Genomic DNA, 27,315 nt, shown 5'->3' with positions numbered 1-27,315 from the left:
TTTTTAAAAAAATCCACCTAGCTAGTTTTAGTGCCTGAGAGTGACACTAGGACCAATGAGCTATTCTGAGCACCCAAGAAAGAGAAATGGAGGAAGGGGAGGGAGAGAGAAGCAGATGGTTGCTTCCCCTGTGTGCCCGGACCAGGAATCGAACCCAGGGTGTCCATATGCCAGGCTGACACTCTTTACACTGAGCCAACTGGCCATGGCACTATTTTTTATTTTTTTATTTGTTTATTATTCAGTGAGAGGAGGGGAGTCAGAGAGACAGATTCCTGCATATGCCCCTACTGGGATTCACCCAGCAAGCCCATTAGGGGGCAATGCTCTGCCTGCCTGGGGCATTGCTTTATTGTTCAGCGACTGAGCTCTTCTGTAGTGCTTGAGGTGGAAGCCATGGAGCCATCCTCAGCCCTACAACTGAGCCATGGCTGCAGGAGGAGGACAGAGAGAGAGAGGAGAGAGAAGTGAGAAAGGGAGGGGTGGAGAAGCAGATGGACGCTTCTCCTATGTGCCCTGGCCAGGAATCGAACCTGGGACATTCACACGCCAGGCCGATGCTCTACCACTAAATTCATGTTTCTAGACCTCTTCTTTTATCTCTTTCAGTTTTTCCTCCAAAACAGAGAGAACAAGATTTTTTTTTAAATGCTTCATTTTGGAATGAAACAACTAAGAAAATTTAAAGAGTGTTTTTATTTATTTTAGTATATTTTAATTATGTGTAAATTCAAATCAACAAACTAGTTCTTAATTTAGTGCCATAAAATTAAGTAGGTATCATAATATAAATAAATTTAATGTTCCTGTGAGTTTTTTCAAGTATATTTGAAATGTAAGGCAACCACCTTTAGCTACTGACACTCATTCTGCTTTTGTTGTGTTCTAGGTCCCATCTGTCTTGCTTGCTCCAAGCCATCTAATGGCTCTTCTGACACTTGGGATAAACTCTGCCATGGTCCTGGATTGCGGATATAGGGAAAGCCTGGTGTTACCTGTATCTTTTTTGTCAACCAGATAATCAGTTTTTACTCTGCTTTATTACAAACAGATTTTATTGCATCAAACTACTTTGGGTTACCATGTACCAATATGATTTACCATGTGGAAAAGTTCATAGGATTGTGAGACTTAAATTTACTTTTTGTAGAAATTATTATTATGACTTGGTTCCAATATATATTCCAGGTATCAGACCTCATGAATATTATGTTAAGTTCTTAAGAGGAACATCAGCTAATTGGACATGTTGGAGAAGTTGTCTAGGATAGTCATGTTCTAAGAAAAGATCATACAGAGAGTAATTGGAGAAATTTGAGAAAGTTAAATAAAAAAAAATTAAAACTTAGTGGTAACATGAAATCTCTCAAATAGCTGAAGGGCTTGCTATGGAATATTGAATACATATTTCTCTCATCCCCTGAGGTTATCATGGCAGCTGTATGGCATAATAAGGTTTATGGGTTTGGGTTCTGGAATCTAATACCCACTGAGTATAAATCTGAGCTGTACTTTTTTCTAATTGTATGATGCTGGTCAGGTAGCTTAATCTCTTTGGGCTCCAATCTCCTTATCCATAAAATTGGAATTAGAATAATTCCAGCTGATAGGGGTGTCCTGTGACTTGAGTGAGGTAATGTATGAAAGTATTTAGCAAAGGATGTGACACATAGTAACTTGCCCAGTAAATAGTGCAGGATTTATATCAATCACAACACTAGGAAAGACTCTAGTAGTTCAAGCTGTCCCATAATGGAATTACTAACTATAAACTGGTAAGTTCCTTCTCATTAGAAGCATTTAAGCAGAGTATATGTATCTTTGAAATATGACAGTAGACATTGCTACATTGGAAAGGAGGGTGAAATACATACAACTTGCATTTTTGATATCTACCTTTATTATTAGAAGAAATACTTAAGGGAAGGAAATCAAGAATCATTAACTCTTGAGAAACTAAATTAGGCAGTAGCTTTTTAAATATAGAGTATTTTGTGTGTAAGTCTACTAACAACCCTGTAACTTAAGTATTATTCTCGTTGTATAAATGAGAAGATTGAAAGTTTGGATAGGTAGTTATATAGGTCATATAAACATATAGCCAAGATATATACCCATTTTGTTGCCAAAAGCCAAGCTTTTACCAATATACTTTTTTCCTTTTTAAAAATATTAACATTAGCAAAAGCAATGTTCTATAAAATAAGGTAGCAAACTCACAGTATAATATTGTGCACTGTCTTCTCAGCTCTAATAGAAATATAATACAGTGTGAGACATATTAAACTTTTCTTTTAGCAAGAGAGACAGAGAAAGGGACAGACGGACAGGAAGGGAGAGAGAGATGAGAAACATCAACTCATATTTGCAGCACTTTAGTTGTTCATTGATTGCTTTCTCATACGTGCCTTGACCATGGGGCTCCAGTTGAGCCAGTGATTCCTTGCTCAAGCCAGCGACCTGGCTTCAAGCCAGGGACCATGGAGTCATGTCTGTGATCCCACACTCAAGCTGGTAAGCCTGCATTCTAGCCAGCGACCTCAGGGTTTCGAACCTGGGTCTTCAGCATTCCAGGTCATTGCTCTGTCTACTGCTGCACTGCCTGGTCAGGCAAAGCCACATTTTAAAAGTACAAATGGGCCCTGGCCAGTTGGCTCAGTGGTAGAGCGTCGGCCTGGCGTGCAGAAGTCCCAGGTTCGATTCCTGGCCAGGGCACACAGGAGAAGCGCCCATCTGCTTCTCCACCCTTCCCCCCCCCCTTCCTCTCTGACTCTCTGTTCCCCTCCTGCAGCCCAGGCTCCATTGGAGCAAAGATGGCCCAGGTGCTGGAGATGGCTCCTTGGCCACCCCAGGCACTAGAGTGGCTCTGGTCGCAACAGAGCGACGCCCTGGAGGGGCAGAGCATCGCCCCCTGGTGGGCGTGCCGGGTGGATCCCAGTCGGGCGCATGCGGGAGTCTGTCTGTCTCTCCCTGTTTCTAGCTTCAGAAAAATACAAAAAAAAAAAAAGTACAAATGAAAGAGAACAATTAGTATATAAATTATAATGAGCTTTTACAGGGGCTTTTTTGTATTAAGTCTAAATTTGGTAGCTACTTTATTGGTCACCTTAGCATTTACTGATGAATTCTTTGTGTCTATTTAACCTTTTTCTTTGGGGAAGAATATGAAAAAAGACTTTTTCTAACTTTTAGAAATACGAATTTGCTGATTTAGAACAATACTGTAGAAAGTGAGGAAAATATCAAGGAAACCACATTTTATCTCCTGAAATAGTAATATCCTTGACTATCCTACAGATATATGAAGGAATCCCAGTACTAAATTGTTGGGGAGCACTCCCCCTAGCAGGAAAAGCTCTGCACAGGTGAGTTTCTTGGTACTCAGCATGTTTGCTTTCCCTGTGCCACAAAAACCTGGTAATTATTTTGACAGAGTTCAGTAGAGGAATTATAGACATTTAATGTCCCTCATTTCATTCTCTGTTAGTCTTTAGAGTATTCATCTTTTAAAAATAAAACTGCTTTACTTAGGCATCATAATACTTTACGTAGTAAACATATTAAATAAGAAAAGGCTATCAGCAGTATTTTAATTCTAGTAACTTTTTTACTTTCAGGGAGTTGGAAACTCAACTATTAGAACAATGTACTGTTGACACAAGTGCTGCTAAAGAACAGAGCCTTCCCTCTGTGATGGGTAAAATCATTCTAAACTACTTATGAGTGCTTTGCACTATTTCCTTTTCATTTTTCAACACTTTTTTTTAACTTTATTGATTTTAGAAAACAGAGGAAGGGAGAGAAAGAGAGACAGACAGACAGACATCGATTTGTTATTCCACTTATTTGTGCATTCATTGGCTGATTCTTGTATGTTTCTTAACCGGGGATCATACCCACAATCTTGGTATTTTCCGGGTGATGCTTTAACCAACCGTGCCACCCAGCCAGTGCTCAACTCTTTTTTTTTGTTTTAACCCCACTGCATAGTTATTCTCCCACAATCATTCTGATAATATTGCTGCAATTATAAGGGTATTACTGAGTTTCTAGAACTTTTGACATTAATTATCATGTATTCTTTTTTATTCTTTTTTTTTTTTTACAGAGACACTGAGAGGGATAGATAGGGACAGACAGGAACGGAGAGATGAGAAGCATCAATCATTATTTTTTCGTTGTGCATTGCGACACTTTAGTTGTTCACTGATTGCTTTCTCATGTGCCTTGACCATGGGCCTTCAGCAGACCGAGTAACCCCTTGCTTGAGCCAGTGACCCTGGTTCCAAGCTGGTGAGCTTTTGTTCAAACCAGATGAGCCCACGCTCAAGTTGGCAACCTCGGGGTCTCGAACCTGGGTCCTCCGCATCCCAGTCCGATGCTCTATCCACTGCACCACCGCCTGGTCAGGCTCTTTTTTATTCTTTTATCTTATCATATACTCCTGATATCTCTTCCCTTGGCTTTCAGGGACGCCACTGATTCTCAAATGTATCACTGGGCCTGACCCTTCTTTTCTAAACTTGATTTCGTATTTCCAACTAATTATTAGATATAAATTAGGCATATCTCTAGGCACCTCAGATTTTTTTAAACATTTAAAAAAAATTTTTTTTAGAGAGAGGAAGGGAGAGAGCAGGAGACAGAGACAGGAACATCTGCTCCTGTATGTGCCCTGACTGGGGATCGAACTGGCAACCTCTGCACTCTGGATCAATGTTCTAACCAACTGAGCTATCTGGCCAGGGCTCAGATTTAAAACTTAAGTGAATATATTATATCTTTCTCTAAATTTATTTTAGTAAATCATTCTTAGATAAGGATAACATCTTTTTATCTCCCATTTTAAAAAACTGGGAGTTATCAAGTCCTTTTGATTCTCCCTTAGAAATCTCTTTCAGATTTCATCCTTTTTTTTTAAATCGTCCATACCACTGAACATCTGAAAAAAAGATGTTGTAAATTAGGCCTTGTTACAGCTTCCTAGGATTATTACAGGAGCCTATTCTCTGGAATGATTCAGTCTGTTTTATACTGTTACTTTGAATAACTTCTATAAAACAACTGTGATTACATTACCCCTTTGCTGGCTCACACAGGCTAAAATCCAAATGATCTGTTTGATGTATGTTTCTTCAAAACCTGACTTTACCTAGCGTGCGGAGGACCCGGGTTCGATTCCCGGCCAGGGCACACAGGAGAAGCGCCCATTTGCTTCTCCACCCCTCCGCCGCGCTTTCCTCTCTGTCTCTCTCTTCCCCTCCCGCAGCCAAGGCTCCATTGGAGCAAAGATGGCCCGGGCGCTGGGGATGGCTCTGTGGCCTCTACCTCAGGCGCTAGAGTGGCTCTGGTCGCAACATGGCGACGCCCAGGATGGGCAGAGCATCGCCCCCTGGTGGGCAGAGCGTCGCCCCTGGTGGGCGTGCCGGGTGGATCCCGGTCGGGCGCATGCGGGAGTCTGTCTGACTGTCTCTCCCCGTTTCCAGCTTCAGAAAAATGAAAAAAACAAACAAAACAAACAAAAAAAAAACCTGACTTTATTCTATCTCTTTGCCTTAACTACTGAACTCAACCCTTTGCACCTTATTTCAGCTGCAGTGAATTTAATAGGGTCTTCCAGGTGCCATAGTCCTTCTACAACCCCGTGCCTTCATTTATTCTTTTTTTTTTTTTACCTGGGATGTTTTTCTTTGCCTAGTTGACTTTGATCTCTCTGCATGACTCAGTTGGAATGTCACCTTAATTTTGAAGCTTCCCTTGTTTACCCTAAACAGAATAAATTGCTCCTCTATCTGTTAAGCTCTCAGCAATATTTATTATAGCAATATGATACATTCTTATTTGCCTGTTAATTTACTGGTTTTTCTCCGTAGACTTTGAAGTCCCCTGTTTTATTTCTTTTTCAATCTGTAGCACCTATTAAATTACCTGGACACTAAATAAATGTTGGAAAGAGGAAGGCAGTTTTTTAGGAAATTTATCCCTGCATATATTGCTTTCTTATTTTTTTTTAATTTTTAAAATAATAGCATTCTTCATTCTGTAGATCAGATTATAGTTTTTCTTTGCCACCCTTTTATTATATAGTGATGACAATTCATTTATATAATGTATCCAAAGATAATGAGTTGTGTAACATTCCAAGATATTCTTACTAGAGGTCTTCCTTAAAACATTGTAACATTTTGTCTAAATTATGAACTGTAGTTTTGGAGACCCTTTCTTTAAGTGGACATCTTGGACTCATTCTCATCTTTCCCTCTCATGCTCTCCCAAATTTGTGTCTGTGATAGTTAGACTTGCAGTCCAGCCGATTGAGGAATTAAGTATATACGTGTATCTCACTGACGCTGAAAGGCGAATAAATGTAAGCTATCTCGTGTCAAGGTCCTTAGTACAGGGGATGCTCAGACACAGGTCTTACACGTACTTGGGTTTCCTTACCTGAACTTTGAGCTTCTTTCATTTTGTGTTTAGAACCTACTTCAAAAAAGAATTAATATATTAAAGTACCTTATAACTTTTAAAAAGCTAACCTAAGTACAATTGATTTGAATAGTGAGCAGTTTAAAATAAATTATATACAAAAATATTATGCTACGTATTCTAAGTTAACTGAAATATAAATATGATTTTTCAGAGCTGGAGTCAGCGAATGCCTCTTGTTTATATTCTTCACTTGCAAAGTTTAAATAGCCATGGTTATTTGGTAAGAGGAAGGAGCGCCTTTCCAAGGCAGCAACTACACCCACCTAAAATTAGCACTTTATTTTCAAGCCTGTCTTATATGTTGCCTAAAGAAAACTTTTTCATATTACTAAATGTCTGGCACATGTTGGAATTTATTTGAATATTCCTAGATAAAGTATAGCAGTTGAGGAATGTTATGGTTTTTAGAATTTATTCTTAAATTGTAACTTATTATAACCCTAGTTACATTTCGCTCATCTATTTATAGCCAGATTTAAATCTTTTTGGAAATATTCTCTTGTGAGATAAATTTTAATACTTAAGGGTAAGAGTCAATACTTTTTTGTCATACACTGGCTCCATCAGGAAAAAGATTTTGAGCATGTACCTTTAATATGTATGTATGTTTGTTTATTAACTGTATGTATACTCTTATTACTAGATAGTAAAATGCACAAAAGTAAGAATTTGGAAAGGATGAAATAATAAAGAAAATAATTGTAATGTCATACTTACTAATTATAAAAATTTATTGCTTCTCAAAGAAGCATTGTGGTTAAATATTGTTTATTACTTTTTAAAAGTTATAGTTTATCATTGTGTGGTTTTTAAGTTTAATTTCTTTTCGGACTATTTTCATTGGCTGGCACAACTTAAAAATATAGCTGACAAGTTATATAGATCCAGGCCCTGGCCGGTTGGCTCAGTGGTAGAGCATCAGCCTGGCGTGCAGGAGTCCCGGGTTCGATTCCTGGCCGGGGCACACAGGAGAAGCGCCCATCTGCTTCTCCACTCCTCCCCCTCTCCTTCCTCTCTGTCTCTCTCTTCCACTCCCGCAGCTGAGGCTCCATTGGAGCAAAGATGGCCCGGGCGCTGAGGATGGCTCTGTGGCCTCTGCCTCAGGCCCTAGAATGGCTCTGGATGCAACAGAGCAACGCCCCAGAGGGGCAGAGCATCGCCCCCTGGTGGGCATGCCGGCTGGATCCCGGTCAGGCGCATGCGGGAGTCTGTCTGACTGCCTCCCCGTTTCCAGCTTCGAAAAAATGAAAAGAAAAAAAAAAGATATATAGATCCAGATGGAGGAAGTGCATGATTTCCCTATTAAATCATGATTCCTTTTCAACTATACATTTCTGTCTCCCTAGATGTAAATAATTTGTTCTTAAAAATCAATCAGAATATTTTTACATGGCTAACAATAGGTTACAAATTCTGAGTTTAGAAGATTTTATATTTAGGTTAGAAAATTTTGTTTCTGAGTTTGATCTGGAAAACAAAATTTTTGGAAACAAAATTACATATCCTAACATCTGTCTTAAAGGCTTCTTATATTGTATAGGTTTTTTTTTTTGTTTTGTTTTTTGTTTTTTGTATTTTTCTGAAGCTGAAAATGGGGAGGCAGTTAGACAGACTCCTGCATGCGCCTGACTGGGATCCACCCGGCACGCCCACCAGGGGGTGATGTTCTGCCCATTTGGGGCGTCACTCTGTTGCAACCAGAGCCAGTCTAGCGCCTGAGGCAGAGGCCACAGAGCCATCCCCAGCGCCCGGGCAAACTTTGCTCCAATAGAGCCTTGGCTGCGGGAGGGGAAGAGAGAGACAGAGGAAGGAGAGGGAGAGGGGGAGGGGTGGAGAAGCAGATGGGCGCTTCTCCTGTGTGCCCTGACCAGGAATCGAACCCGGGACTTCTGCACGCCAGGCGGACGCTTTACCACTGAGCCAACCGGCCAGGGCCGTATAGGTTTCTTTGATTAGGTCTAGCTTTCACACTCATTTTTAAAAATATTGCCTTTATCTTGAAGGGAAATGTAAAAGTCTGCATGTGATCCTTCTTAAAAATATGTTACTGAAATTTGTTTATTATCATAGGGAAGATAAGCAAACTTGAAACTTCACTTTTTGTAAAAGAAAAATAAATAACTCATGTTTAAGTGCTATATTTCTTTTAAGTACCACAAGATAACCAAGTTTTTTATTGTAGAAAATATTTTATTTTATTTTTATGGTAGGAAAGGTAATTTCTATCTAATGCCAATTCTGTATTTTTAAGGTATCTTATTTTTATCAAATTTATGAGTAATGACATTCAGTAGTGCTTTTTGGCTTTAACTTTTGGATTGGCTTGGAATGATGAAGTTTCTTCCTTAAAAGCAAAATTATTTTTTCTACTTGGCTTTTAAAGAAGTATAGTACTTAGATTTTTTAAATTTTGCTGAAATGACTGGCCTGTGGATAGAATGTCAACCTGGAACGCTGAGGTTGCTGGTTCGAAACCCTGGGCCTGCCCGGTCAAGTCACATAAAACAAGTAATCAATGAACAACTTAAATGAAGCAACTATGAGTTGATACCTCTCATGCCCCCACTTCTCTCTCCTCTTTCTGTAAAATCAATAAATGAAATCTTAAAAAAAAATTATTTTTTTGCTTAAATGTAAATGCAATATAAGAAACTGTTTTGCTTATTGTTAAAGTTCTATAGTTTTAAATAAAATTTCTGTTTTAGGTTCAATTCCAGAAGGTGTCTTAGAGGACATTAAAGGTAAACTAAGTTCCCATTTTTGTCCCTTTGATTTTTAAATATTGGTTTGGATGGCATATGTTTTAAAATATTTACACATATACAAAATATATTAAATTCATTATGTAATAAAATACCCCACAATATTTCATGTATAGTCTATGGAATGATATTAATAGTTTTTTTTGTTTTTGCTTTTGTTTTTGTTTTGGTTTTTTTTAATATTAATAATTTTATTTCTCTTCAGATTTATGTAAGCTTTGGCTTATTTTATGATATATTATTAAAGAAATTTCTCGATTATAGATTCATTTTACAGGGTAACTAGGAATTAGTAGTTTTCACAGTATGAAATAACAGTTGAATTGCTTAAGAGATCCACTGGCTTTGTGTTGCGTTGTTATTTACTCTAGTATTTTAACTGCATTTTTATAAGGTTATACATCTTACTGACTTCAGAAATTCTGCAGTTGAGGCCAAAGTATAATGCATTCATTTTAATAAGATATATTACTTCTTTGCTAAAGTGCATTTTTATGATAATGTTTAAATTGAGTTTTCTAATATTTTGATTCACTAAAAGGAAAAGCATTTAAACTATAATTCAGTGTTCTTAAGTACTGAGAGTGTCATGTAAAATTAATATTCTAGAATATTTCATAGAGAATTAGATAGTAATGGATTTTAGAGTTAAGTGGATTCTGGAGATGATCTAGAACAATCGGGCCTTGGAATATGAAAGTTTGTTCAGTGTGGCACAGTCGGTGCAGTTTGAGCTAGGGCTGCAGATGGGTCTTGTTTATCGTACTGCTCACTTACGTGGTATCGTGACCTAAAATCTCATCAGTTGTAAAATATCAGTCATTTGTACATGCTTTAGTGCAGTTTCTCAAGCAGTACAGAAATATCTCAAGTGAAAATAATAATTTCCCTTCCCTTTTTTCAGTCCTATCCTCCATGATGTAACAATTGTTAACAACTTGGAGTATTTCTTTCCATGTAGCCTATAACTTGTGCATGTATGTTTGTAAGATGTTTAACTTTCTCATTTCTCTAGGAAACACATCATATTAGTAAAAATTTGAAAGATACCCAATATTTATGATATTGTGGGGAAATTATCATATATTACTATTAGTAAAGATTGAAGACTAACCTTTTTGGAAAACAATCTGGCATATTAAAATTGAAAGTAAGCATCTCATTCAAGAGGGGAATGTGGAATAAAATTTGGTAACTTTATGATAAGGGGTACTATGTAGCTATTAAAAAGGAAGGAGCTTGATGGCCTGACCTGTGGTGGCGCAGTGGATAAAGTGTTGACCTGGAATGCTGAGGTCGCCAGTTTGAAACACCGAGCTTACCTGGTCAAGACACATACAGGAAGCAACTGCTATGAGTTGATGGTACCTGCTTCTCTTCCCTCTTTTTTATCTAAAAATCAATAAATAAGAAATTTAAAGTGAGCTAGATGTATTGATTTGGGAGATTGTGTATATTAAGGAGAAGAGCAGTTCTGAATAATATAGTATATATAGTAGGAACCCATTTTTATTAAAACAAACATGCAACACTCATACTCATTATTAATTATGTAGTTTGTTACCTGTATTTTTTCAGTTATTTTAAAATTCTTAAGTGTAATTTATCTCTTCTTGGCTTTTAAATGCGGTGAATTTGGTTTCTTTAAAGAAGGGAACCTTTCTTTGTCAGGTATACAGTGCCGGGCAAAGGTAGGTTTATAGTTGTGAGTATATAAAACACAGTTTATTCTTGTATTATTATCAATTATTGCATTATTTTTCATATAAACAACTGTAAATCTGCTTTTGCCCTACCCTGTAGTCTTGGAAGCTAGGCATTTACCTTACTTAGATGGTTCTGAGGACTTGAATATAAGTTTTATAAGTAACTTGAGCACCTACCTACTTACATATCTAGCATATTAGCATATTGTGGATTCTTAAATATATTTGAGTTAGTGAGCAAAAAAACTTTTATATATGTTAATATATATTTACTAACAAGTTTTGTAAGTAATTAACCAAGTCATTAGATTCTTACACTCAACATCAATTTTGTCTCTACTTAAAAAAATTTTATTTCTTACCTATTTCTGAAAATAACTTGAAATAGCTTATTATAAAAGGTAGTCTACAGTAGAAATCTTTAAAAAGATTTTTTTTATTTTTATTTATTCATTTTAGAGAGGAGAGGGAGAGACAGAGAGAGAGAGAGAGAGAGAGAGAGAGAAGGGGGGGAGGAGCTGGAAGCATCAACTCCCATATGTGCCTTGACCAGGCAAGCCCAAGGTTTCGAACCGGCGACTTCAGCATTTCCAGGTCGACGCTTTATCCACTGCGCCACCACAGGTCAGGCTTTAAAAAGATTTTTAAAGTATAAAAACAAGAATGGTAATATAGTATAAGGAAGGTGGTAGAATTGGAGTGCTCCAAGAGGGAGAAAACTCACGCCAGAAAACTGAAAACTAAGGAATGTTACTATTACTATAAGCTAAATTTGGCTCTGTGTCCTTTTTTTTTTTTTTTTAATTTTATTCATTTTAGAGAGGAAAGAGAAAGGGAGAAAGAGAAACAGAGAGGGAGAGAGAGAGAGGGTGGGGAGGAGCTGGAAGCATCAACTCCCATGTGTGCCTTGACCAGGCAAGCCCAGGGTTTTGAACCGGTGACCTCAGTGTTCCAGGTCGACACTTTATCCACTGCGCCACCACAGGTCAGGCTGGCTCTGTGTTCTGATCAACCAAGATTTTTTTAAAAAATCAGATACAGAACATCAGATATAGAGATATAGATTGATCATGTTCAAATCAATATTCTATTCAATTACACATTTCATAATGCTAGAATTTATTTTTATTATGGTACTCTTTAAGGAGTATCAAAATAAAATAATTTTCTCAGAGGTGGGCTTTTTGTTTTGTTTTGTATTTCTCTTAAGTAAAAAGCAGGAAGGCAGAGAGACAGACTCACACATGCGCCGGACGGGGGATCCATCTGGCAAGTCCACTAGGGGGTCATGCTCTGCCCATCTGGGACCATTGCTCCTTTGTAACTGGAGCTATTTTAGCCCCTGAGGCAAGTCCATGGTGCCATCCTCAGCACCCGGGCCAACTTGCTCCAGTGGAACATTGGCTGCTAGATGGGAAGAGAGAAATAGAAGGGAGAGGGGGAAGGATGAAGAAGCAGATGGTCACTTCTCCTGTGTACCCTGACTGGGAATCAAACCCAGGACATCCAGTTTATTTTTTAATGTCATTTTATGGAAGATGAACACAACATGTTTTATGAAAAGTATTTCTTATTTGTGAATAAATTGTCATAAGCTAATTAAAGACAGATAGTTTATAAATTCAAAGGAATGGTTGATTAGCATGTCTACTTGAATAGGATTGTTTTAACAGGGACATAGATTGACTCAAACTATGTAGTAGATTCATATATGTTTGAAATTGACTCAATCACAGAACATAACACAGTCTCCTTTTCGTTCAAGTGCGCTCTTGCTTTGTAAGTGATCTGAAACGTGGACTAAAAATCCAAGCAGCAAAATTTAATATTGATGGGAATACTGAGGTAAGTTCAAAATCAATGTACAGTGTATTTTTTCTTCAGAGGTTTATTTATATTTATTTATATATTTATATTACTTACATTTCAGCGTCCCTCACCGCCCCCAAATGTTGACTACCCATTAGATGGAGAGAAAATTTTACATGTTCTTGGATCCATCAGGTTAGGCCTTAATTTTTCATGAGCAAAATAATGAACTAGAATAAATTTTTGGCTTTTAAAAATTATTGTACATAATCATTAGCATTATTATTATTATTTAGTATTGTCATTAGTTGTTATGTGTTTTTCATTATACCTCATCATAATTTCATTATTCAACCTCTTAATTTTGTAAAACTGGGTCTGGCTTTAGCTCAGTAGTTCCTTCAAGTCAAGTTCACTTGTTAATTTTGTAAAACTGTAAAAAATATTCTTTCTTATCAGAATAATTCAGAGTTTAATTAATAAAACTAACCATTCTTTGAGGTGGAGAATAAAGTATGATACTTTCAAACAGGGTTAAGCAAACTGTTTCTGTAAAGGGTCAAGTGGTGAATAGCTTAGATTTTGTGGGTCATACCGGCTCTGTTACAACTACTCAGCTCTACAGTTGGAGCGCAAAATCAGCCATAGACAATAATGTAAATGAATGTATGTGACTGCATTCTAGTAAAACTTAACTTATAAAAACAGACAGTGGGCTTGATTTGGCTTGGAGGCCATAGTTTGCTGAATCCCATTTTAAAATATTGTCTTATTAGAAAGAATGCATTCTAAATATATTGACTCTCTAGGATTAGTTAGTAATTTACTTTTTTATTGTTTATTAGGTTATTCTGTCTGATGATGCAATAAAAGTGTTGCTAAGGACTTTCATAATTATATTAGTACCAATATAATTTTTGTTTATACCCAAGCTTTATAAAATTTGTATTACAAGTTTCATCTGTAAAATATTAGATCAGAAGATGCACAGAAAAGAATTATTATATAAATATCTAAGATCCTGTTAGATTTTAAGATAATTAGTACAGAGTTTGAAATATTAAAAGGTAAATGTAAATATACAGATATTTAAGATGGTAGGTGGGAGGAACAAAAAAGTGAGAATGCAACACTTTTTGGTAGTGACTTTTTCTCATTTTACCTCTTATATAAGTTATATTCATTAAATTAATATTTTAAATTTTCTTCTGATTGTTTAGTAGAGCCTAGAATAAAAGAAAATAAGCATTTAAAGAAATTCAACTAACATGGAGCTTTTTGGCTACATAATTGTAGGAGGTACGTTGAGAATGAAAAAAAAGCCACTATGGCTCACTTTCCAAACCCAATTAATTTACAATTGTTGGCTAACATGTTTTTCCTACCAAAAAATCTAATTCCATTGAAATCTTTTTAGATACAGTCCAGCCCTGGACAGATAGATTAGTAGGTTAGGACATAGTCTGATATGTAGCCTTGTGGGTTGATCCCCAGTAAGGGCACATGCAGGAACAGATCAGTGTTTTTGTCTGTCTCTTCTCTCTCTAAAATCAATGAAAAAAATAATTAAAAATAAATTTTTAAAAAAGAACCCCATACCAGTAGTTTATTGCTAATCAAAAGAAGGGTCATTTAAAGGAAAGTATCATTTTTTAAAGATTACATACTAAACATTTTATTTTAACTTAAGTATTTATTATCCAGACTTTTTTCCCAGACCTTTCTGTTGAAGATAAGTGTGCTTCTAGAGATAGGAGTTAAATTTATATAACCCTATCATTTATGGTTTGTGATCTCCAGGGTTTTTTTTATAGTGAGCACTTAAAGTTGTTTGTGAGACAGCCCTGATACAGAATCCTTCTAGATATTTTTTTCCTGCATTTACAGTTGTATTACACAATTAAAAAGGTTTTAAAAATTATATGATCTTTCCAAAGCACTCAATGTAGGTCACAGAAAAAACAACTTATCTTTTACCCTAGTACTTTATTTGTTGAGTAATAATTATTAAATTATGTAATTTTAATATCAAATCAACTGACAAAAAAAATTGGAAAAAGAAACTGATGCTTTAATATAATTCACCTACTAGTAGTAAATCCTCAAATTAAAAAAAAAAAGAAACTTTTAAAAAAATGAAACTGATGCTTTGTTTGCATTCAACTCAGCTGGTAGAAGCAGACTAAGCAAGCATAGCAACTAGTGGCTGACTATCCATGCATGTTCAGAATATTACAGGCCTCAGAATACTGATGAAATGGAGAGTTACCAAGTAAGCCAAGTCTCATGAAGAGAATTGTATGTTTTGAAAAAGATTCAAAAAAGATTTAAAGTAGTATACATAGTATGAATCCAATTTTATGATTTTAAAATAGTGTTTTATATGCATATGCATAGTTGGTTTTGTATTGAATTTGTTAGGATTCAGTTTGGCCACCATTTATACAAATGTAAAAATAGTGGCTTCAACAAGATAGAAGTTTGTCTCTCATTTAAGAGAAGTTCAGAGATAGATAGTCCACAGATGATATGACAGTTCCCATCAGGGACCCACACATTTTTATATTAACTTTGGGGGGTAACCCTTTTCCTTGGGGTTCAGTATGGTTGCTGGAGTTGTAGCTACCACCTCTGTGTTTCAAGCAAGCAGTTCTAGGCAGGGAAAGAAAAAGGCACTTCCTCTTTTTAAGGAGGCTCTAGAAGGTCCACATACCACGTCTGCCTTCATCTTATTTTCTGGGCTTTAGGTACATTTAGCTGCAAGGGAAGCTGATGGAATGTTTCTATGGGGGTGGGGCATAATATCCACCTTAAAAGTGGGTAAAATTATTTTCAAATAATTTTAGATTCACAAGTTGCAAAGATTGTGAATTATGTTGCAAAGATTCTCAATAATTATGTCTTACTTAACTATACTACAGTATCAAAACCAGTCAATTGTCATTGGTGTAATGTATATGAATAGATCTTTGTAATTCTGTCACACATAGATTTCTGTAATCACCACCACCACAGTCAAGATAGAGAAATATTATATTGCCACAAAGGTCTGCCTTGTGCTACTCAAAAATAGGGTTCTTTTAATTTGAGAACAAACAGAAAAATGGAAAGTGGATATATTATAAAGCAACTAGTAATGTTTGCCATGTATTATTTTTAAAAACAAAGAAATGCCTTGGTGGAGGGAGATGCTGTTGCTTTTAAATCTCTTGTATTACCATTGATCTGCTTGTTGAATCTTTTACAGAATTGTGTTTGCTTTCTCTTATTAAGTTTAACGAGACATAGCTAGACAAAATATATATAAATCTATACATAATAGTAATTGCAGCTAACATTTAGGGAGTGCCTCCTATGTGCCAGGCACTGTTCTATTAATTCGTTGACTCCTCACCCCAACACCTGTGAAGCAGGTACTATTATTCTCATTTACAGAATGCGAACATATTGTGTTTTAATAATTATTCTACATTAACATGATACTGGTACTCAGTAGAACTAATATCAGTAGAACTAATGTTATATGCTGTGACATATTATGTGATGCCAACAAATCACCCTGTGTTTAACCTCATTAGGGATTCGGTTGTGGAAATTCTTTTTGAACAAGATAATGAAGAGAAATCAGTTGCCACTTTAATATTGGATTCCCTTATGCAGGTATTTTTGTTTTATAAAATGTTTAAATTTATGACCGTAACCCTTTAATGAAAAATTTTAAATGTTATTTTGTTTAATTTTATTTTAGCCACTGGTTACATTTTTTAGCTTTTATGTTAAATTTTAGTTACTCAGGTTTACTTTGGCACTAAGATACAGTACCTACAACATTTCAAACCTGAGGGGTAGTAAGTACTGTAGACATGTCATGCAGTTTTTTCATAGCACCAATACCAGGTTTTTATTTTGGTCCAAGTATGGCTTGTAGATTCTTCAAAGTCAGGTTTGTGTGATATTGAATTTGAAATTCCAGTGCATATGTTAATATGTCTTTTGTTTAATTACTGTGGACTCATAGAATTTCGTGTGAAATATATCACTTTGAAAGAGATTGTTGACTTCTGGGATTCTACTCGGACTTCTATGAAAAATATAATGTTAATGAAGGACTTGAACATTTCTTGTTCTTAGCACTAATATGGAAACCATTTTTCAAAGACTGTTACCTTCCCACTTGACAACTGGCTCTGGAATATAATTAATTTAGAAGTTAATTCTAAAATATTAACTTCTGTGAAGTTAATACTTTAGAAAAATGAAAATTTTACTTTCTAAAACATAAATGAAAAGTTATTTCTTCTCATGTTCTTTGCTCAGCTCAGTCATTCTATCTTGAAAATGAGAGTACTTGCATATTACTACCAAATACTCTGTGGAACTTAAAATTCTATATATTTAATTTTTTTTTTTAAGTTCTCTATGAGTGTATGGCAGTGTTATCATGGTGGTTGTACTTGCTACATGAAAAACTCCCTTGTTAAAGAAACCTTGCTGTGACCCTTTTTGTAATATTTTCTTAAATTCAGTCAAGCATTATTTTATAAAGTTAAGAATAATTCCTTTTTTTCCTTCCTCTTTAATAACAGTGTCCAATAGACACCAGGAAGCAATTAGCAGAGAACTTGGTAGTCATAGGTGGCACATCTATGTTGCCAGGATTTCTCCACAGATTGCTTGCTGAAATAAGGTATTTGGTAGAAAAACCAAAATACAAAAAAACACTTGGAACCAAGACATTTCGAATTCATACTCCACCTGCAAAAGCTAACTGTGTGGCCTGGTTGGGAGGTAAGTATTTAGTTTTCAGAATACAACAATTATGTACTAATTGAGTACTGAATACTATAACTAATGGATATATTAGACCAGATGATTCAGTGTCCAAAATTGCTCACTTAATAAACTAAAAGAACTATTGAAGAATTTTCTTTGAACACTCACATTTCCTTAAATTGCTAATTTTCAGAATTACATACCTGTTTCTCTTGGCATTTGCACTATTCTTTAATTTTTTTTTTTTAATTTTTTTTTTTTTGTGGCAGAGACAGAGAGAGTCAGAGAGAGGGACAGATGGGGATAAACAGACAGAAAGGGAGAGAGATGAGAAACATCAGTTCTTTGTTGCAGTTCCTTAGTTGTCCATTGATTGATTTCTCATATGTGCCTTGACCGGAGGGCTACAGCAGAGTGAGTGACCCCTTGCTCTAGCCAGCAACCTTGGGCTCAAGCTGGTGAGCCTTGCTCAAACCCAATGAGCCTGCGCTCAAGCTGGCAACCTTAGGGTCTCAAACCTGGGTCCTTCGTGTCCAGTCCAACGCTCTATCTGCTGCACCACCACCTGGTCAGGCTTAAAAATTTTTTTATTTTTTATTTTTATTAAATGAGAGACAGGGAGGCAAAGGGACAGATTCCTGCACGTGCCCTGAATGGGTCCACCCAGCAAGCTCCCTACCCTGATATGTTCTGCCCATCTGGGGCCATGGCTCTGTTGCTTGGCAACCAAGCTATTTTAGCAACTGAGGGGAGGCCATGCTGCCATCCTCTGCACCAGGTGGACCAACTTGCACAAATCATTCGAGCCATGGCTGCAGGAGGAGAAGAGAGAGAAGGGGGAGGGGTGGAAAAGCAGATTGATTCTCCTGTGTGCCCTGACTGGGAATCGAACCTGGGATTTCCACACGCTGGACCGATGCTCTACCGCTGAGCCAACCAGCCAGGGCCAGCATTTGTACTTTTAATTTTTTTAAATTTCTTTGTCCAATTAAAGTCATCCCTCATAAAAGTGATAACTGTGCATTTATTCTAGCAATGCTACCATTTTTATTTTTTTTTTCATTTTTCTGAAGCTGGAAACAGGGAGAGACAGTCAGACAGACTCCCGCATGCGCCCGACCGGGATCCACCCGGCACGCCCACCAGGGGGCGACGCTCTGCCCACCAGGGGGGGATGCTCTGCCCATCCTGGGCGTCGCCATGTTGCGACCCTCCTGGGCGTCGCCATATTGCGACCAGAGCCACTCTAGCGCCTGGGGCAGAGGCCACAGAGCCATCCCCAGCGCCCGGGCCATCTTTTGCTCCAATGGAGCCTTGGCTGCGGGAGGGGAAGAGAGAGACAGAGAGGAAGGCGCAGCGGAGGGGTGGAGAAGCAAATGGGCGCTTCTCCTATGTGCCCTGGCCGGAAATCGAACCCGGGTCCTCCGCACGCTAGGCCGACGCTCTACCACTGAGCCAACCGGCCAGGGCGCAATGCTACCATTTTTTAAAACATATTTTAATTCCTTACAAAGCTAATTTGTGAGCCATATGAAAATTGATCTTTTTATTTTATAATTATACTTTATTTGCCCTGGCCGATGGCTCGGTTGGAGCATTGTCCCGAAGCACAAAAGTTGCTGGCAGGTTATCGATACTCCTGTCTCTCACTCCCTCTTGCCCTTTCTCTCTCTAAAATCTATAAACAACAAAGACAAAGCCTTTCTGTATTAAAAAAAATAGTAATTCTTATACTTCATATTAAGTTCATTGAATGTTTTAGAAAATTATAGTTTCGTTGAAATAAGGAAATAGCCTAATAAAGAGACTATTTTAAACAGAAAAGCAATCATGGATGTTTTATTTGTATATATTCTGATACGTGTTTAATGATGCAGTTTCAGCTAATAGGTATTAGAATCTTTCTGAAAAACAAAATATTGACATTTTAAATAGATGTTGTATCTCTAGTAAAATTGATTTTCATCAAAATGTTATTTTGATCTAGGACAAATGGATTTAGTTACTAAATTATTTTTTAAAGACTGCTTTGTAGGGTCTTTATAAGGTCTTCAACATAGATTCTTAGGGTATTACAATGATGCTTTTTGGGTTTTGCAGTGCTATTTTATTCATTGATATAATCTGAGAGTTGTGGCAAAGAAAACTAAGGGTATTTATTTGTATTTATAGAGTTGAAAATACTTTTCACCCCACTCTGCCTCACTTGTTTTTTTTGTTTGTTTTGTTTTTTGGGGGTTTTTTTTGTATTTTTCTGAAGCTGGAAACGGGGAGAGACAGTCAGACAGACTCCCGCATGCGCCTGACCGGGATCCACCCGGCACGCCCACCAGGGGCAACGCTCTGCCCCTCCGGGGCGTCGCTCTGCTGCAACCAGAGCCACTCTAGCGGCTGGGGCAGAGGCCAAGGAGCCATCCCCAGCGCCCGGGCCATCTTTGCTCCAATGGAGCCTTGGCTGCGGGAGGGGAAGAGAGAGACAGAGAGGAAGGAGGGGGGGTGGAAAAGCAAATGGGCGCCTCTCCTATGTTCCCTGGCTGGGAATCGAACCCGGGTCCCCCGCACGCCAGGCCGACGCTCTACCGCTGAGCCCACCGGCCAGGGTCTGCCTCACTTGTTTTGAGACACAGTAATACTTGTTATCATTTTCACTGTAATTTGTTATAGGCTGTAACAGTAGTTATGACTTAACCTATTATTTAAAATATAAGATATAGAACAATTTAACTGGAATTAATTTGAAGAGTATAAATATGCATTGTTGAATTTTATTCTGTCTTGTCATAGAATAATATGGATATATATGTACATAAAATTTTCTGGTAGAAGTTTTCATCTTAGTTCTATAAAAATATTTTTATCACACAGGAGCTATTTTTGGAGCACTACAAGACATACTGGGGAGCCGTTCAGTCTCAAAGGAATATTATAATCAGACAGGCCGTATTCCTGATTGGTGTTCTCTTAATAACCCACCTTTGGAAATGATGTTTGATGTCGGGAAAGCCCAACCACCTCTGATGAAAAGAGCGTTTTCCACTGAGAAATAAAAGTTTGAATAAGTTCAACTTTGCTTATTTCCACTATCAGATCAATTACAGGCAAATTGTACAAAGTATGCAAGATGCTATTAGAAATGACTTTTGTGGAAGTAAAAGCATTTCTGTACTTTTCTCATTAATGTTTAATTCTTTTGACTTGTTTTTCTTGTGTAGTGGCAAAATGGTAGCTGACGCATATGAAATTTGTTGTATAGATATCAATAAAATATAGTAAAGCAGTTTAGTTTTGGATATTTGTTACATAATACATTTTCTAAAAAGAATAACCAACATATTTTCTCCACAATTCACATAATTTGTCCTGGGCATTGAGACTCCATTAATATCATTATTTTTAGCACTTACTTCATTCAAAGAACAAATGTTACCATTATCTGTTATTTTGAGTATTAACATGGGTCTTTTTATTAAAATTCTATTGTTTTTGTATTTATGTGTACATGATATAATAATGTGTTTTTTTCAGAGATATATTTGACTATTTTGACTGAGAATGTTTGGGAGCATAAGTAAGCATTTGTAAAACAAAGTGTATAGATATTTACTTTCTTACTTGACAGTTTCTTTTTTCTTTCTTTTTTTTTTATATATTAAGTGAGAGGCAGGAAGGCAATAACTGACTCCCACATGCGCCCCAACTGGAATCCACCTCGCAAGCTCCCTACTGGGCGATGTTCTGCCCATCTGGGGCTGCTGTTCTATTGCTCAGAAACCAAGCTATTTTAGCACCTGAGGCAAGCCATGGAGCCATCCTCAGCGCCCAAGGCCAATTTTGCTTGAACCATTTGAGCCATGGCTGTGGAGGGGGAGAAAGAAGGAGCTAGAGAGTTGGGGAGGAGTGGAGAAGCAGACGGTCACTTCTGTGTGCACCGACTGGGAATCAAACCTGGGACTTCCACATGCTGGACTGATGCTCTACTACTAAGCCAATCAGCCAGGGCCTACGTACAGTTTCTTTTATCAACCGTTCTATATTTGTAAGAAAAAAATATTTTCATGCAAAGATATTTCATCTTATGCATTTTTATGCACTGCTTCATAAATGTGTGTCATAACATCTTTAATCTTTTTTGTGTGTACTTCTCAGGTTAGCAGTTCTTTGAAATCATATACTCAGTCGTTTAATTTTCAATTTTGTTTTCTTCATTTGTTTTTAATGAACTACCTATTGCTTCAATTTTGCTGGTTTCATTCTTTCTAGGTACCTATAAAGGTGGGAAATACAGGGTTGGGTAGGTGTATATACCAAACAGTTTATTCATGGTATTATTATTATATTCCATATGAACAACTGTAAACCCAATTTTGCCCATTCTGTATGTACCTACGTACGCTCATTCCTGAAGACAGAGTAGGAATTGATCTATTTTCTGGACCATATATCCCAAGTCCATTTTTACTTAATCATTTTGATCATCCTTTTCTGGATCCTGCCTTGTTTTGTCATATGCTTTATGTATGAAGATACATCACTGCCAACTAACATTTGAAAAAGCTGGTTCCTGACATTAAGAATAGAAAAGATTCGTTTTTATATTTGTATATATAAATGTGTTTTTAAAATACTTCTAGCTCCATTTTGTCACCATGTACTGCTTGAGGATCTGAAGAAGACTGATTCAGTATTAATTGACTGTTTGTTATGTACCTAGAATAGTTTTAGATAGCTGTAAATGGCACAAGAGTAAGACATGAACTTTCAGGGGGTTTACAGGATAAACATAGCTATATACACAACTGATTATAAAACCAGAATGTGGTAGGTGGCTATTGCTTGTTACTGATGTAATTTGACCAAGGTGTCAAGGAAAACTTCATAGAGGAGTTTTTTTATATTCCTGAAGAACAAGTAGAATTTCAATAATTGTGGGTTATTTCAGGCTATATGAACTGAATTCTCTATCCAAAATCTTGAAGCATTTGGCATTGAGATGAGGCATTGCTAATTATAATTTAGGATTAGATCATGAAGAACTTGAAAACCATGTTAAGCTAGTGAATAAAACTATACAATTTCAAAATTGCCATCTCTTTTCCTAATACATTCATTTCTAAATTGAGATTCCTGTGTCTTCTGTGCCTACCACTTTTCCATAGCACTCTGTCACCAAAGTCATGATCTTTCCCTTAAAACACATCTGGAGATGAGGCACTAACAGTTTTAACCTTGTAATCATTTCTACACAGGTTTTATCTTCCTTTGAGGAATATAAGCTCCATAAGACCCAGTCCATTTATTTCTTAGCTTTGAAACCTGGGAATAGATGCACTACTATATTGTAAATTACATGGATTTACTATTAACATTGACTTTTTATGGTAAATTCTAAAATTGTCTTTTGTTGAATGTATTGTTTATGAGAAGCTTTTCATCATTGAATAATATAAAAAATAAGGTCTCTGACTGAAATACAACTTGATAGCTAGCTATAAAGTGGCAGACACCTAGTGGCTGAGGTTAACAAATTGAGCTGTTAGTGGTTGAATTGTGTGCTCCCGAAAGATATTTTGAAGTCCTAACCCCCAAAACCTGTGAATGTGACCTTATTTGGAATAAAGTCTTTCGTGGATGTAATTAAATTAAGATGAGATCATTGGGGAGGGCCCTAAGATGATACAACTGGTGTCCATATAAGAAGAGGAAAATGCCATGAGCAACAGGGATACTCGGGGGGGAAAGCATGTAACATTTGAGGGAACAATTGGAGTTAATGCATCCGCAAGCCAAGAAAACACGAAGTATTGCTGGTGACCTCAAAGCTAAGAGAAAGAACGTAGGACAGATTCTTTAAGAGAGCCTTTGAAAACATGACTGCCTGTGCCTTGATTTTAAGCTTCTATCCTTCAGAACTGCGAGACAATACATTTCAGTTGCTTTGAGCCCCTCAGTTTGTGGTACTCTGTTATGGCAGCCCTTGGAAACTAATACACCCTTCTTAATTCACTAGTCCAACACATTTATTAAATATCTGCCAGATAGTAATTTAGGTGCTTGAGATACGTTAGCAAAGACAAAACTGCCTTTGTGAGCCTACATTCCCAGGGGGTAGGAGGAGTGAGGAGACAACAAGTTGGAAGATAACTTCTATGGGGAAAAGTGTAGGGTACAGTGGATGGTGGGTAGTTGCCTATTGGAATAGTGATTGGGCCTGGGGTCATGTTGATTCGGAAAAAAACAAGCAAATGTGGCATAATAAATATACTTGGTCTCTGCACCTAGTTCCTGACAGAGCTCCTAAAGCCCTTTTAATTTCCTGAGTGATGGGGGTGTTGGCATCTTACAGAGTTCCTAAATCCCTTGGAATTTCCTGGGTAACAGAGTGGGTTTTGTTCTAATGAGGCAACTCTCGGTGGGCTCCTGGGTAGTTACAGGATAAGCGCTGTCCACCCCAAAGACCAGTTCTTTACTAGAAGCTTAGAACTTTCACATCCTTAGACCCCCCCCCACACACACACACACACACATCCTCCTGGGAGAGTAGAGGGGCTGGACATTGAGTTTATCATGTCTACGTGATGAAGTAAGTCTCCATAAAAATCCCTAAGTGACAGGGTCCAGAAAGCTTTCGGGATGGTGAAAGGAGGGTGCCAGGTGCCAGGAGGGTGGCATTCCAGGAGAGGGTATGAAGGCTCCTTATGCATCTCTTCCATTTGGCTGTTCCTGAGTTGTATCCTTTATAATAAACTAGAAATAAGTAATGTTTTCCTGAGTTCTGTGAGCCATTCTAGTAGACTAACAAACCTGAGGAGAGGGTTGTGGGAAACCTTGATTTATAGTCCGCTTACCGTGGGCTAGTCAGAATGGCAGACCTGGACTTCAGGTTGTCATCCCACAGAACATCCATTTTTGACAAGTTGGTCATTGTCCAATGCAAAACAGCAAATATCCTGTTTTGTAAATGAGTACTGTTACTTAGCAAATTTCAGCTTTATACCTGCAATGAGTAAAAACCAAACTTGTTCAATTACAGGTGATTTTTTGGTTTGGCTGAAGGTATTGTCAGGATTAGGAGATGCAAGGAGAATAATGGTGAATGAAGGCTACTGGAAGGGAGATGACTTGTTCCAAACAAATAGAATGGTAGCCAGCAGGGAAACTAGGTCAAAGTTTTTTGGTTTTGTTTTAAGATAGAGGACTAACAGCATGTTTGTATGCTGAAGGAAACAAGAAGAAAGAAAAAATGATAGTTAAGTAGGAGGAATGCTGGTGAATAACATACAGAGGTATAGGAACTAGTTAGTGCTATCGGTAGGGTTGGCTTCAGGTTGGAGCACCAAGATTCCAGAATGTGCCTGGATATTGTTGTGGTGGTCCGGGTGTGTATGAACGCTCTCTTTCTGGCTACTTCAGAATTCTTAGTGAAGAGAGAAGGTATAAATCCTGCCTCCTGTAAACGCCTAAATGCCCATCTGAATGTTCATATCTCAGTTCTTTTGTGCATCTGTTTCAAAGAGCCTCGCTCTTACCAGAATATTAACTTCATAATAGCCATCCAATTAGATGAACAGATCCCAAATACTGTACAGTCCCAAGAACAACTGAAGAAAACTTGAAGTATGTACTGGTTGTACAGATCTGATTATAGAAACATTGTGTATTCTCCAGGGGATATTCCCCTACCTCCCGCCTACTCCAGGACAGGCCCTATGATGAATAAAAAATAAAATAAAAAAGGAAGACACATTTTCTTCGAAGTTCTCCAGCCTCCCCAGCTGCTTGTACGTGAGATCTTTAAGTTTTGGAAAAGGTGCCAAAATTGTCGCTCATTTTTGTTCTCTTAGAAGCAGAAACTATGCATGTATGCGCAATAACACCAAACGAGTCTCAACTTTAAACAGTGGCCTTTCAGTTTCCTCTGAAAGGTGCTTTAAGGAGGAGGTTGGGAAGGGGTCGCAGAAAGGAAATAGAAAGTGTGCTTCTGAGTGCGCAAGCGCAGTCTGAGACCTGTTTCGTTTGCAAGTTTTTCCCGAAGATCTGGTTAATATTAAAAATATTAAAATTAATTAGGTTCAAGGATCCCTCCTTACCTAGAATGCTTTGGGAAACCCTAAAACAAAATTCAGTAAGAAGCTAACAAAAAACCATCGCCGCCCAACGTGGGGCTCGAACCCACGACCCTGGGATTAAGAGTCCCATGCTCTACCGACTGAGCTAGCCGGGCGCTTGGATGTCCGGCTTGGTTTTTTGCTACTTGGTCACTGTTAAGCTACTCTAGGCGATTCTTTCATATTATCTATAAAAATTGTATCACTATTAAATATGCGTTTTAGAATTATTTTCAAGAATTTTAAAAAATATTTCTTTAACTTCACTTAAATTAAATAATTTCTATTGCTTGAGTATACCGAGATCACTGAAAATTTATGCAAATCTTTGTAATTACAGGTTCATTGAAATTTTTCTCTTAAGTGTTTTAAAATACTGCTTAATATGTTATCTTTAAAAAAACACGTTTCGAGGCTATCCGTCTTCTATCAAATGGCTACTAAATTCCTACAACTTGGGGGCAGATTTAAAAAAACAAAGTTAAAAACAAAAAGTTCAATCTCTGTGAGATTAGTTACATTGAAAAACAGCAGAGGTTAGCTCTTTTCCTTTAATATGATCTAGTCAAGGACAGTTACATTGAGGAAGAGGATTCTGGTTCACTAAAATAAGGCTTCTTTTGGGTAACTGCCTGACAATTGAGTTAGGACCCTCAGAGGCTGTTATTTATTATCATCCAACTCAAACGACATGAGCTGGGAAGAAAGAATTAGTCATTGAATTTTATGGTACAGAATGTTAATTTTAAGAGGAAAGAAGAAAAACTGATTTTGATCAAATTATGACAAGCTGAGACAGTGGAATAATCTCCTGTGGAGATCATTAAACAATTATTTATATTAAGCGACTATTTCCCAGATTAGAGAACCTAGAGATTTGACAACTGAATGCAATGTGTGGTGTTGGGTTTTTTTTTTTTTTTTTTTTTTTTTACTATTAAGTGCATAACTAAGAAACTTGCCAAATCTAAAAGCCTGTACCATCAGAAAATAGTATTGTTAATTTTCTGATTTTCATAACTGTATTGCGACTATGGAAAATAATATTGTTTCGGGGAAAATACACGCTGAAATATTTAGTTGTTTAAAAAATGTTAATGGCCTTCTATTAATAATCAGATTAAAACCCAAACCACTACAAGATCTGGTTCCATGTCCACCTCTCGGATTTCACTTCAACTCTCCCACTTAATCACTGACAGGCCACACTGACCTGACAGGTCCCGCAATATACCACGTTTATATTCCTATAACAATTCCAAGTTTCAGTTTAAGTATCACCCGTTCAGACTCATTCCCTACATACCAGACCCAAAGTTCAAACCTCCACTGTCTCTTCTACCTTCTTACAAGTTCAAGTATTTTGTCTATTTACTGTTGTTTGCCTATTCCCTCTCATTGTACGTAAACTCCACGAGGGATGTCGGTTCTATTTCACCGTTTTGTCACCATTTTTTAGCACAGTATTTGGGAAATAGTGGAACTCAAAAAGTATTTTAATCAATCTTATCCTTAATTCCACTAAATACAGTAGTTATATTCACAAAATGGGTAATAATGCTTCCATAAAAGACTTCCTTCCTTGTTAGGATATGGGGGTGACGCGGCTGTCGTGATAATACAGTACTGGGTCCGGACCAGGACGCCAAGTGTGGAGGGAGACTTCTGTCT

At 37.3% G+C, this 27,315-nt stretch overlaps 1 protein-coding gene and 1 non-coding gene across 2 annotated transcripts in view; one reads left to right on the top strand and one right to left on the bottom strand.

Annotated features, from left to right (window-relative positions):
- The window catches only part of ACTR10 (actin related protein 10), a 29,084-nt gene extending 7,806 nt beyond the window's left edge, over positions 1-21,278 (top strand). The window contains exons 5-13 of the mRNA XM_066275850.1: positions 890-997; positions 3,298-3,365; positions 3,618-3,697; positions 9,195-9,230; positions 12,723-12,802; positions 12,888-12,961; positions 16,345-16,426; positions 17,353-17,554; positions 20,405-21,278. Of these exons, the coding sequence (XP_066131947.1) occupies positions 890-997; positions 3,298-3,365; positions 3,618-3,697; positions 9,195-9,230; positions 12,723-12,802; positions 12,888-12,961; positions 16,345-16,426; positions 17,353-17,554; positions 20,405-20,586 (912 nt within the window). The 3' untranslated portion in view covers positions 20,587-21,278. The remainder of the gene's footprint in view (positions 1-889; positions 998-3,297; positions 3,366-3,617; positions 3,698-9,194; positions 9,231-12,722; positions 12,803-12,887; positions 12,962-16,344; positions 16,427-17,352; positions 17,555-20,404) is intronic.
- A 4,409-nt stretch (positions 21,279-25,687) lies between these two features.
- On the bottom strand, positions 25,688-25,760 carry TRNAK-CUU (transfer RNA lysine (anticodon CUU)). Its single transcript has one exon. It is a non-coding gene; the product is annotated as a tRNA-Lys (tRNA).
- Positions 25,761-27,315: the final 1,555 nt, after the last annotated feature.

The sequence above is a fragment of the Saccopteryx bilineata genome, chromosome 4 (assembly GCF_036850765.1).
Source record: "Saccopteryx bilineata isolate mSacBil1 chromosome 4, mSacBil1_pri_phased_curated, whole genome shotgun sequence".
Lineage (NCBI taxonomy): Eukaryota > Metazoa > Chordata > Mammalia > Chiroptera > Emballonuridae > Saccopteryx > Saccopteryx bilineata.
The sequence above is the reverse complement of the archived record's forward strand: the minus strand, read 5'-3'. Positions and strand labels throughout refer to the sequence as shown.